Source organism: Myzus persicae, unplaced genomic scaffold (assembly GCF_001856785.1).
Source record: "Myzus persicae strain clone G006 unplaced genomic scaffold, MPER_G0061.0, whole genome shotgun sequence".
Taxonomy (NCBI): Eukaryota; Metazoa; Arthropoda; class Insecta; order Hemiptera; family Aphididae; genus Myzus; species Myzus persicae.
The window spans coordinates 801,733-815,154 of record NW_019104200.1 but is presented as its reverse complement, the minus strand read 5'-3'; the positions used below and the strand labels follow the sequence as shown (position 1 = coordinate 815,154).

Genomic DNA, 13,422 nt, shown 5'->3' with positions numbered 1-13,422 from the left:
TTCTCGTCCGATCACTGAAGTTAAGCAACGTCGGGCGTAGTTAGTACTTGGATGGGTGACCGCTTGGGAACACTACGTGCCGTTGGCATTTTTTGATTTTTTAATACATTTTTTTTAAAAATTTCGTATGCGAAATAGGTATTTATAAATTTAAAATTCTTATTTTTCACACTGGATATCCACCCTCTCCCTGCCACTAAAAAGACTGCCCCGGGAAGTATTATTTCTAAATACGGGCCCGTCTATAGCTGTGCTGAGCAAAGTAGCGAACAGTTACAATGACTTCAGGTATCAAAGCACGAATGAAGGTATATCGTCAAAACCGCATTAATTAGTATTACATTAATAGTTCATTTACTTGATTAGTTGAAATTTTAAAGTGGGTAACAAAAAAACAATAATCATTTTTACATTCTTGCAGATCCCACTGCACAAGGTAGTGACAGTTTTAATTTTTCTTAGGTTTTTTTCTCTTTAAATATCAATAACAGTTTGCTGTCATATTTATCATTCACTTTATCATAACAATTTTAGTTAGTGTGTCGTCATTTTAAAAATATTATTCATGTGCATTAGAAACTTTTGAAGTACCAATATTGTATATTATTATATTTTATACACTCAATAATATTTTCAAATGCAATTTTTTCAACCTTCTGTATTACCTACTAAAAAAGTAAAATAAATTACTTTAATTGCATCAATATCTTAAAATGTACGTAGTAATGTAAACCGTCTTCGCTCAGATAATTGTTGATATACCTATACCATGAATCATGATTTTATACCAATGAATTCAAACTCATCGCATTCAGTATAGTGACCCTCACAGGCCACACAACAAAAACTATGCAGAAGAGTACCCACTTGCCCACATTTTTTATCTATACGTTATATAGTATATTATTATGTATTTAATTTAAATTTTACAATTGCATAAATAGTTATGAACCTCAGTAAAAATGTTAGATCGGTGTAAACTAACCATATTATTAGAAAATATACGAACACAATACTCATAATAGATAATGATAATGTAGGTAATAGGTACCTTCCTCTGTAAATTGTAAATTGTTAAATGGTCATTTATTTGCTTCAACATTAACAAAAAAAGCCTACGAGTTACCCTATATAATATTCTTTACGTAACTAAAGATTTTTGATAATTGGTCAATTCATACTTATATTAAAAATAACTGAATAACATAGGTTATTCTGAACGTAAAATTTGTTATATTATACATAGGTATTTAAGACGAAGACACACGCATGGGCACAACGTCCTCTCTAAGTGTTTGTAATTTGTACGGATGTATAAATTAGTGGAGCGTGTACGTTTATAAAATAATAATATAGGTAATTAAATAATTAAATTTTAAACGCGAGTACAAATGGTGCACTTTGGACGTTTAGGCCAGTCTTTGCAAGTGGAACAATGGTTCATCAAATTAATATCTTTAATTTTAACCAAAACCAGATATACATATTATACTTCGTCACTTTGTTGTAGTCTGTATAGATTGAAATCATATGCGCTTTTAAGATTTTGCTTAAAAAAATAACTTTCATGTGTATGCTGTTATTTTAAAAGGCCTGCAAGAGACCTGTTTTTTTGCTCAAAAACACGCCTTACAAGAAAAACTCACATGAATCACATACAAAGACCCGATTTCGATGTATCTTTTTTAGAAAGAGAAAAACTTCTTACAGCGATTACAGGACGCATTGGACTTGTGATTTTCAAAATTCTATTTCCGAACCGAACACTTAATACGATTTTGATTATGATCAATTTTTACAAGTTTTTGTATTATTTTATTATTATTGATTTAAGCAACGTAATCAAGAATCGAAATCCAGTGAGCCCTACAGAAAATCATCCTCCTTCTGACAAAACAAAAAAAAAATTAATGATAAAATGTTGTTCCTGTAACGCGTGTTTCAAACAAAAAATCACGCTTTTAATTTTTGTTCGACTTTTTGATTTAACTAATGTGCTATATACAGTATTACATCACAGCACATATACACTGTATAAACAATAATTTTATGATGGTGGCTTGGTGAGACAAGTATAATCGTAATCTGAGGCAACGCTCTGAGCTTACGTACTGGCCGTCGTTACTAGCACTTGGATGGGTGACCAGTGACCGCCCAGGTTTCTAGCAACACATCCTTGCCACACATACAACTGTATTCCAACCAACCACCTTCCCCACACAATACCTGGCTAATGACCTTAGTAATTGAATCCTCAATCTAAATTAAAAAAATTGAAAAAAATTGTATAATCCAACATAAATATCAGAACCATTTTTTTCCTGTATTGGGCAGTTATAAAAGTTTAAGCAACAATTAACAGTTATTATTTAGAAATGTATACTAATATTTAAACTTCAACACTTATTTTAAACAGTTTTCGAGCATAAATAAACAACCACAAATTATATTATTATACTTGTTTGTATATTATTGATTTACATTTTTTTTAAAAATAAAGTCATTTAGCAAATATTTTAGTTTTAAAAAAGAGAAAATACATGTTTCTTTTATATTAATATTCATTCATCATTGTATAACGTAAATAATAAATATTATAATTGTATAACATTTCACAATTTCGCATTATTTTTTATTCAAACTTAAAATTATAATAATCTTTATAGTTTAAAACACGCTAATATAATGATTAATCATATAATATAATATATTGTTTTTTTAGCAAATTCAATCACTCCAAATAACTATATAATAAATTATTAAAAATAAGATAAAACTATTAAAAACACTCTAAAAATAATGGTTGATTAAAATATTAAATAACTTTATCCAAGAAAACTAGGCAAGAATACAATATACATAAATATACTCGTATATTCAAAAATATTTAATTTCATAAAAGGATAATTTTTCAAAGAATAACTAAAGTAGGTAGTTTTTTAAGTTAGCATAGAAAAATAATATTTCAAGGGTAAATTTGTTGTAGTTATTTTTTTTTTTTTAAACAAATCAATGATACAAATAATAATGGTAATATGAGTTAAAAACAAAAATGTTCTTGATAATAATTATGAATTATACAGAAATAAAATAGTAATACACAGCCAGCTTGTGTTATTTCATAAGTTTGTTTTGTCTTGAGAATAGGTAAATATATATTTTTGTTTACAAACAGAATACAATAGAAATAAAGGATAAAATACTTAACAATATTAATGATGACATTTTTTTCTCGAAAAAACCTACTCTTAAACATATTATATATCTATGGGTGTATTTTATTAATAAAATCTCTAAAATAGAATATATAGTAAAAATAATTCATTAATTCAAAAAAATATAAATACATACAATATATATATTATATATTTAAATGATTATTACGAGTTTATCCAGATCGATCCAAGGACACTCATAGTTTAATTGCTTATCAAGTTTATTAATATTTGTTTTAGAGATGAATGTTCAAATCAACATTCACTCTTGTCTAAATTAATAATGTTCAACGCGATACTTATTATTTAAGCACCCCACCTAAAATTACTTTTATATACTTCATAATGAGATCGATCACAAATTAAATTTCTCTTAAACTTTGGCTTTTGTAAAAGATTTGAATCCAAATTATGCTCCCCTTAATAAAAATGTTATAGAGATCAAAAAAAAAAAAAACAAAAAACAAAATTATACAATAAAAAAAAATGAAGTCTATCAATTTTAGTTTGAACACATCTGAATTATTAAATTCTTAATTCACATTAAGACTTATTTATCTTTTTTTTACTTTTTTACATATTTTTATTTCCAGAACAATTTGAGCCTTATAATTAAGAAGCTAACTTGGAAAAAATTATATTTCTTTAGAAAGATATGTTGATTTGGGACAGGAGATTGTCTTAGAGAGCATTTATATAATAATAATGAATATAATTATATACAACAGCATGTGACATAACTACTTTAATCTTTTGGTATTTTTACCATAATATTACGTTTGAATGATAGGTTTAAGCAAGTTATATACATTAAAATGAATGTGTATATTTAGTTTTTTATTTATATTAAAAGTCAAATTTAATAATTTGTTTGAATTAGATTTTTTATCAATAGTCAAAAAACTGTCACATGCGTTTAATATATTTCTTAAAAAATAAATAAATAAATAAATCAAATACAATAAAATAATAATAGTAAATACGAACTCATAGAGCAATTGGTAACTACTTAAAATAATATAACATAATATCATATAAACAATAAATAAATCAAAGTAATACAACCAAATAAAATAATGCAATTACATTTGGGAAACAACGTAGTTTGAGAAGCAAAAGTCTAAGTAAAATAAAATGCTTGTTCTCGAAATTTTTTTTGTCATTTGAAAATAAATATAAAAATTATTCTGTGCGCATTTAAAACGTAAAAAACATTAAGTCTAACCATATCTATAAATATAATTTATTATTTTATTATTACAAATTATTGCTTTTTCTTAGGACATTATCTTTTTGTTTTTCATTTATTAAAAACTAATACTTTGTCTTTTTTTAAATTTATAAATATGGCTTTTTTGTCTGGTAGATAAATAAAAATTATCATTTTCATAACAGTCAAATGCATATCAATGCAACAATGGACTTATGAATGAATAAAGTACTTTTCCTAGGAACTTTTTCCCAAGTACTGAAACGTTACAAGTTTTTAAGTATTACGTCGTAGGTATTTGATACCTTAATGTATGTATTTATATGTTTGTATGACTTACAAATGAACTTGGTAGAACAATTATTATTATTATTATTATGATTATTATACACCTAGGTATATTTATATAACTTATTTTACTAAATATTAAATAGACATTTGTTTGTACATAAAACCGGGGTACAAACCTCGACGAAAGTTGATATAGAAAAAAAAATAATAAAAGTAATAAACGCTAGTGTGTCTTAGCGTTTGATAAAAATATAATAATAATATAAAAAAAAACATAATAATAATAATAATAAAAGGAAAAACATTTTAATTTTGGCAGTTAGCGTAAATTGGTGCAGATTGTCGGCATCGGCGGTACCCAGTGAGTCGTTTTTATTACGCCAATTGTGCGTTTTCGAGGGACCCGACAAATCTGGTGCACGCTTTCTTCCATTTGCATTGCGTGCACCACTTCTCTCGGTGTTCCATGCCGTATACCTTTCGACACTTTTTCGTTTCACCGCGCGCTTTTCTCATAGGGCTACTCGGGAACCTTGGTCCACCCAAATTCTGATACATCATTTTGATCTGTTTCTGTAAAAAAAAAACATTTAAAATTTAAAAATTAAACCGTATATACATACATTAATTATTAGGTGACGAATAATTTTCTGGAAAATTAAAATTAAAACTTTTTCTGAAGGAAATGTAATATTGATGGTAGAAACAATGGTGTTGGTGTATTGTAATTCAACAGGAATTACACTCGTGATAATTATTGTGGTCATAAAACTACTCAGTTTCATTTTTTCATTTTTTCATATTATATATTTTTATAATATAAAAATTAAACTTATTATGAACATATTATACTTGTGTAAATAAACATTATAAGCCCATAATAAAGGATAATTAAATAATAAAATGCATTAACTTTATTAAATTTTAATAGAAATTTAATAGAAATTAGTAATTATATTGTTAGTGCTAAATAAAAAAAAATGCATATGACCACAACGTTGATTACATTGTGGTTTTTAACGCCTTCAAATGAATACATTATAGGAAAAAAGTTTAATTTGTCAAAGATTTTCTAAACTAATATTTTCTTTGCCGAAATAGTACACAATACAGTACACACCTGTCCGTTAAGTGATGCGAACGGCCAGTTGACATTGGTGTTTCCAGACGTGCTGGGTATGTTCATCGGACAAGCGCTGCCCGGACGAGGTATGATCAATGTCTTTTGGTATTCAGGATCTATATTAAACGAAGATAAACCAAAAACAAAACAAAAAAATTACAATTAATGATTTTTCGCAGACCAAACAGCGCACACGCGAAAAAGAAGTAATAATACGAATCGTACAAATAATGATCATCTTATTGGGCGCGCATCCTTTACCTTCGTGCGGCGGACGGGCCATATCCCGGTGCGAGAGCGTAGGTGGCGATGAAGCCGCGCCGAGTTCCACTTCCGTATAATAAAATTCCTCTTCGTGATCGTCAATTGAGTCGTTCGTGAAATCGTCTGACGGAGATTTGTCAAGTCTCGGTCTGAAAAAATTTGTATCAGCAAACACACACATAAAATTAAAACGATCGACATTCAAAAATGTATAATACACAAAAACAACAAGAAAAAAAGTATTCTTCCTCGTCAACGTCCATCGCAATACGTATAATATGCAATCTCTAACCCCCCGACCACTTTATTGACAGACCCGAGGTCGATATTTGTATACATATATAAATGCAGAACGATAATATTAGGTATATTATATTATATTTTATTATTATTTTAGAGTTTTACTCCACAGCGCCCTCGGTACATTGTTTAAATACGAGGACGCCGACCGTCGTATAGTGCAATAATAATATCTAACACTCACGTCTCGCGCATACAAATATAGCTGCAGTTGCAATATAATTATAGCAGCTGCATACATATATACGAAATAGTGTATTAATAATTGCACTACTTGCTGATCGCTTACCCAAGGTGATTCTGGCGGACGTGTAATTCGATGGAAGCCACAGTGGTCGTGATCATAACGCATCCGGGCCAAGTGCATTGAAAAACTGTGCGGCAATCCGACTGTAACATAAACGAAAGAAAAGTTAGATTAAACCATAATATAACTATTGTTTTTATTGTATTCGTTTGTTCCAACGTTTAACACAACATATGAGGAACAAAAGTTGGCAATGTAAAAAGTTAATAAAGTTTAGAGAGAATAACGAAGACAACAGTAATTATTGTCGAACGTACAATTATATTTAATAAACGGACAAAGACTATTATGGCATTTTGTACAAACAAAATATTTCTAGGTCATTTAAGAGATTAAATTGTTCTCCGATGTGTTTATTATGGGTAGTGAGAGCATATCCGTCGGTATTCATTATATTTTCTAAACCTAAGAAATAATCACGAGAGATAAAAGCAGAACTCTATAACAAGACGACTATTACATTATAATTCGACCGTCGACCACCGTCGTTACATCGTCGCACGCGAATAAGAAAACGAAATTATAAGGAACAAAAGTATATTACGATTATACATAACGCACGATCGAAAGAAGTATTATTGGTTTATTTAATTATATTTGGTTTAGACTTTAATCGTCTATTGATTTATCGCGACAAGTATGACAACGATAAATAATAAAGGGTGACCGAACATCCCGTTTTTGAGCATCATATTGTGTTCATGTCCTTTCGTCCTTTTCACTAAATTTGAACGGGACGCTTTTTGCCCCATTTTAATCCCGTTATCTCCAAATTATATTATTATGATTATAGAAAAATCCTGCACACGAAACAAATACCAAACAATATAATTAGTTTTATATTGAACTGTTGAAACCAAAAGTTTAAAAGTTAATAGTAATAACTTATCAAAAATAACTTTTGTACAACGAGCGTCGAGTGCCGACGAACAAATGGTCAGCAGTGAGCTTGATAGTTGATACACGTCGTATTGGCGTATTGCATATTTCACAGTGTTATCAAAGTTTCACACTGAATACCCGCACGACCACCACGCTTTCCAACAACTCCCATTATCTCACATGCAAAAATTATTTACAAAAAATGTTTGGAACATTTAAAGTTAATGCAAAATTATTTGTGCCATTTTTTTTTTTTATGAACATGGTCACTCTAAATTAATTACAATATAATATGCTTATTGGCATGTTGATGTAGTTTGTTGTTGGAGCGAACTATATTGCATAGTTATACATTTATATATGATTATATTATTTGAATATATTATATGAACGCCATTGACAACGGGTGAAAGTGAATAATCGTATAATGTTTAAGTCGTTCAGTGGATGCATTTAGCCACGTAGGTACACCAACGCTGCATTGGTGCACAAAATAATATTTGTGCAGTTAAATCGTCGTGCGTCATAATAATGTAAGTGGGCAGTGGCTGAATGTATTATTTTCGGAATTGCCACTAGAGCGGACGAAACATAAATAATAAACACAGATAATTTTCAGCAATTTGATGAATTTATGAGCACCGCGATTATTTTTTATCATTTTAATATGTATTACATTAATATTGAACAATTATTTTACAATAAACGCAAGTGATTATATTCTTCAATATTTCAAATTAATTTAAAGGTAAACAAATCGTGAGAGCGTTTAAATACACAACTCTCTCTCTATAATATGTAAGTACTAAGTACTATATATTAAATAAGATCTACTGTCCGTATAATATGTACTCGGGCGATGGAACGTGTCACTAAAATATTGACATTTGACGGTCACGAACAAATTATGATGTTCATAAGCATTAAGTAGTATTGCCGCCCTGTTCATTTTTTTTAAACAATTCAAACAAGAACAGGAAGATGATATGATATTATTATTTAAATGGCGATGACTATAATTACTGGGTTATGGAACAATCGTTAACAACGATGACATATAAATACCATTCGACGGCCTTTACCAAAAGGCCAATTGTGTGATAAATATAATCTAAAATTCTTGGACAAGAATCAATAAAAATAAATCGGTATACCGTTTCGTGAGAACCATTTTCAGTGCCAATGTATTATATGATTTTAAATATTATATAAATGCAATAAGGTCATTACCGAGAAACATTTGCGTACAGCAAAAAGTTATTTCAAAACGACACAAAGAGGAATTGGGTTAATAACAGCGACAACGTTGCTCGAGGAATTTCATTGAAAGTTTTTGAAACTATTTCTACCGATGAGATGGTTAGTATAACATTCGATGATGGGCGAGAAGAGTAAAAATAAAACATAATCGTAGTGAGTACGAGAGGGATAATTATTGCAAAAGAAAATAAATTATCTATGTACAATACATAATGCATGTAAAAATGCAACAAAAGGTCGACCCCAACAACCTGCCGGCACTCTAATGCCACGATATAATATAATATTATGCTATTGCACAATGCACCGGCACAATGGTACCGATTATAATATACGATCGCGATGCATCACAAATATGAACTGGAAACGCAAGCGAAACGCTTCACGCAAACACACGCTGCAGCTGAGGTGGCGGTCAAGTGCAGGGGAAAAAATCACCGACGCCGGCAGCAGCAGCCGCGATCGGCAAATGTATTTCGTAATATTATTATTATAACGCACATATAGGTACGTGTATCATAATTTACAACACTAATATCGTCGGTGGGTCGCGTCGATGACGTGATGGCACGGGCACGGTATAGGTATGCGTACGACAGTGACAAATCCGCGACGACGGCGAGAGGGACGCCGAAATGAGGCCGGCGGTGCAGCGGCTGACACCGTGTGTGTGTGTACGTCTAAATGGGTCAGGTCGCGAGCGGGGCCGCCGCGCGCGCGTACATGTTAACTGCTGGGAATGGTCCGGGGAAAAATGAGGTCAGTAGGCACGGTGGCCGGCGGTTTTCTGGCGCGCTGGGAACGACGGCGATGACGAACAATATCGGATCGATGAGCGCGCGCGACGGCTGCGATGACAGCGATGGCGGGACGGGGCCGAGGAACGCGGTACCCACGTGTCAGTTAGCGCGCGCGTGCACGCCGGCCCGCCGGTATATGGTGTTACACGGGCGCGCGCGTGTGTGCGGCCGGAAAAGCCGACTTTAGCGCGCGCCAACCGCGCTGGGCGCCCCCGCGATAACAAACCGCGGGCGCCGCCGCTGCATCGTCGTCCTTTGTTGCCGTATCGATCTTCCGCCGGCCGGATCGGCGTCGGCGGCGGGTAGGATCGCATCGCGTACACAACAAAGACGCTCTCCCCTCCCCACGACATAGCTTACCCTGCCGCACGACGGAACGACGGCAGTGTAGTAGTATACCAGCGGTGGTGGCGGTGGATCGTACCCCCCTCCCCGCGACTTTGGTAATCGGGTCAAATGATTAACCCGGTTAACGGAGCGGCCGGGTGCCTGGAAAAACAAACCGAGCGCGCCGGCGAAGTTTTCCTTTTCCTGTTTACGGGAGCGCGCGCAGTGCGTTCAATTATTATGTCACGTCAAAGCATATTTAAAAATAATACAGAACACGACAATAACCGTCGAGATGCAAGATGACTCGTATAATAATAATAATAATAGTACTAACAATATGGCGATGTGCACATAAATAATATTACGCGCATAGTGCGTTATACGATGAATACCACCACAACAACAATATTATATATTTTATATATATTTCGACGGTGCGGGCCGCGCGATCTAAAACTAGGTCAGCTCGACCCAATTCCAGCGACCGGCAGAGGTTCACGACGCAAACAAACATAGTAATATATTCACGCACTCGCGCGAAGAGACCTAGTTTCGCGTGCGCCCCCACCATCGCACGTGACACGGGTTTGGCGATTCGGCTTCGGCGGGACGCCCCCTCCCACCATAAGTCTATCAATTACTACCGTATCCGCTGTACGCCGTAAATTATTATTATACATTATACTTAATACAACGGTTGGTCATTGCGTGCGAGAGAGAAAAAACGCTACGGATCTAATAATTAATTTTTCGGACGGATGCAGTTCCGCGACGAGCGATGGAGCGGTGTGCGGACGAATGTATAATATAATATATTTTGAGTGCACGATGGGATGAATTATAGTTTATTTTCTGATTTTCCACCGCGTTTAAATCGTTAGGCGGGAGCAAAAATGATATTATTAATAGCCGGTGATAACCGTATTTATAGGTACGCGATCTTGACGCAAAATCATCAATGGCCATCGTTTCGGTTTCGGCTTACACATTAATAATATTTTATACACGTCCGATTACACATACCGTGTGGGTATAACTTACTATATAGCCTATATAGATACATTACATAAATCGAAATCACTTTGTATATTATCGGTACGAAAATAAATAAGTATAATACATCATATAATTGTATATGGAGGAACTCCGGCCAAGGTGTGTGTGGGGGTCAAGGTGGCACGGAAATAAGCTAGCTCGAAATAGCAGCAGTAAGGAAAACGGTTTTCGAATAATAATTGTATATATATTATAGTCGTCGTTAGTCGGGAAAGACGACTTATTTTTTGCACAGCGTTTATAACAAAACTGCGTTTGCGTAATGCAATAAGTACGTACCCATACAGCGAGACCGCTGCCAACATTATTCGCCGGTCCCCGCCTCACAATAAATAAGACACGTGCAAACGCAACTTTTTTTTACATTGAACACGGTCTGCGAAACATTTTTAAGGTTTTGTCCGTCGTTCAGGGAGCTTATATTATTATGCAACAATCTTCTCGTGCGGTTTGTCAAAACCATTATTATGTACCATTTTTCATAATAATATGTATTATATTTAAAAATTTTCCACAACCGAATATTGACTTTTTAAGAGGACTATCATCGTAATATTATGTGGCACTAAATTACTATTGACACTATGTTGATGCTCCCGTCACCATTTGGCGTGACATCTAATACAATGTGTAATAATATTCGCGTCACAAGTGAAAATGTGGCCGGGTATACGTTTTTAAACAATAGACAAATATAATTTATTGTTTTCGACAATTTAAACCAGCAAATTTGTTTTCGTTTTTTCCCCCATGCCGTGTGCAAAGACCTTTATATTATGTACCTATACCTGTTGTATTTTATCATTCCAAGTTTGGTCGATTTGAAAGTTAAATCATATACGACGGAAGATCACCGCAATGTACGTTACTAATCTTAATCTCACCCTGCCGCCTACTACCACAAAGATTGAGTTCGATTGAATTTATGTTGACCGTTTTCCAACGCCGGGTTATTGTAAGGGGCAACTACCACATACCGATCGATTTTCGAAAAGTGCGCGCACCAAACGCGCACAGCACATAACAATCATTAGGCAAAGTCGTAATTTTTTTAACACGCATTTCACCCATGAGCCGTGTAACATTTTTCCACAATTGATTCAATCTGTTTAATGTAGGTATTATTATTACATATTTTTATGACAGACGAGTTATAAGAAGAGAATGTCTCGCACATAATTCTATATACATAGGAGTATATGTAGAGAGAAGATAATTGTGTAACTTTCACTTTCGATTCGAAAGGTTGAAACAACTGCGCGCGGCATTGCTATATAGTGGTAAACATACTGTTCTAAACGGGACTAAAAGCGATGGCGCAGACGACGACGACTTTGAAAACGTGACCGAACCACGGATGAGCATAAACGATGTAATACGTCCGAATTTGTTTTACATTCGCATAAATACCTACGAATGTTAAAACGTATTGGATGAAAAACGCCAACCATAAAAATCGACGAAAAACATCGATTATACTTCCGTGTAAAGCCGTACGCTGTAATGTCATGTGTGCGTATATATTTGTTTGTTTGTTTGTTTGTGTGCAGTATACATTTCGATCGAAAACGCAACGGCCGCCCACGCTCCACAACAGCCGCCGCCCATCAGTGTATATTATGCCGCCACTTGGCCTACCCTACGGCCTACACGAATCCCTACTCACTCGTAGTATTCGGACGGCGGCGACATTCCACTCGCAGTTATCAAGACATTTTTTACAGAAATTAATTACACGGCGACTTTGTTTTACTTTTATACACATTTCTATAACGTTATCCGAAGTCATTAAAATATAATATATGAAATTATGTGCGTATATTAACATTAGCGTTTAATACTAGCACAGTCACACGCGCTTCATGTTTATGCTCATACGTCATAATATGTAGAAATTTTTATAACGGGGTTACGAACCTTTGCGAGTCAACAACCAAAACCATTATGTTCCAGTCGTCGTCGTCGACGCCACTGCCGCCGTTGCTCTACACAGGGTCAAGGTTCATCGATCGGAAAAATCTAGCATTAGCACGCACAATGGACTTTGTAAACTACTCCCTCTCACTCCATCTCCAAGCCCGGTCTAAAGTTTAGACTCGAAACGACCGTAATCAAACAATATTCATTTATGACACCCGTAATATTATATTCCTTTGGAGTTGCCAGTTATATATATATGCGTGCAAATTTTATTTCATTATTTCGAAAATGAATATCCACACACACCAAACGTGTCATAATAAGCATTATTATGACACGAGTATGTTTTCGACCTATTTTTACTCTTCTCGATCAATTTCCATACAATTTATATTATGCTAATCACACAATGCCACTTGTAAGTACCACTGCACTCGTATAATACAATATAGCTCCCGGTATTA

At 33.8% G+C, this 13,422-nt stretch overlaps 1 protein-coding gene across 2 annotated transcripts in view; it reads right to left on the bottom strand.

Moving 5' to 3' along the window:
• Positions 1–3,376: 3,376 nt before the first annotated feature.
• Positions 3,377–13,422, bottom strand: part of LOC111039877 (zinc finger protein 395) — a 32,570-nt gene continuing 22,524 nt past the window's right edge. Inside the window, exons 5-8 of one of the 2 annotated variants that reach the window (XM_022323524.1) lie at positions 6,693–6,793; positions 6,065–6,252; positions 5,837–5,955; positions 3,377–5,289 (exon numbers count right to left, since the gene is read on the bottom strand). In XM_022323524.1, coding sequence (XP_022179216.1) covers positions 5,092–5,289; positions 5,837–5,955; positions 6,065–6,252; positions 6,693–6,793 — 606 coding nt within the window. In that variant the 3' untranslated portion in view covers positions 3,377–5,091. The remainder of the gene's footprint in view (positions 5,290–5,836; positions 5,956–6,064; positions 6,253–6,692; positions 6,794–13,422) is intronic. The other variant, XM_022323525.1, reaches the window with a different exon arrangement.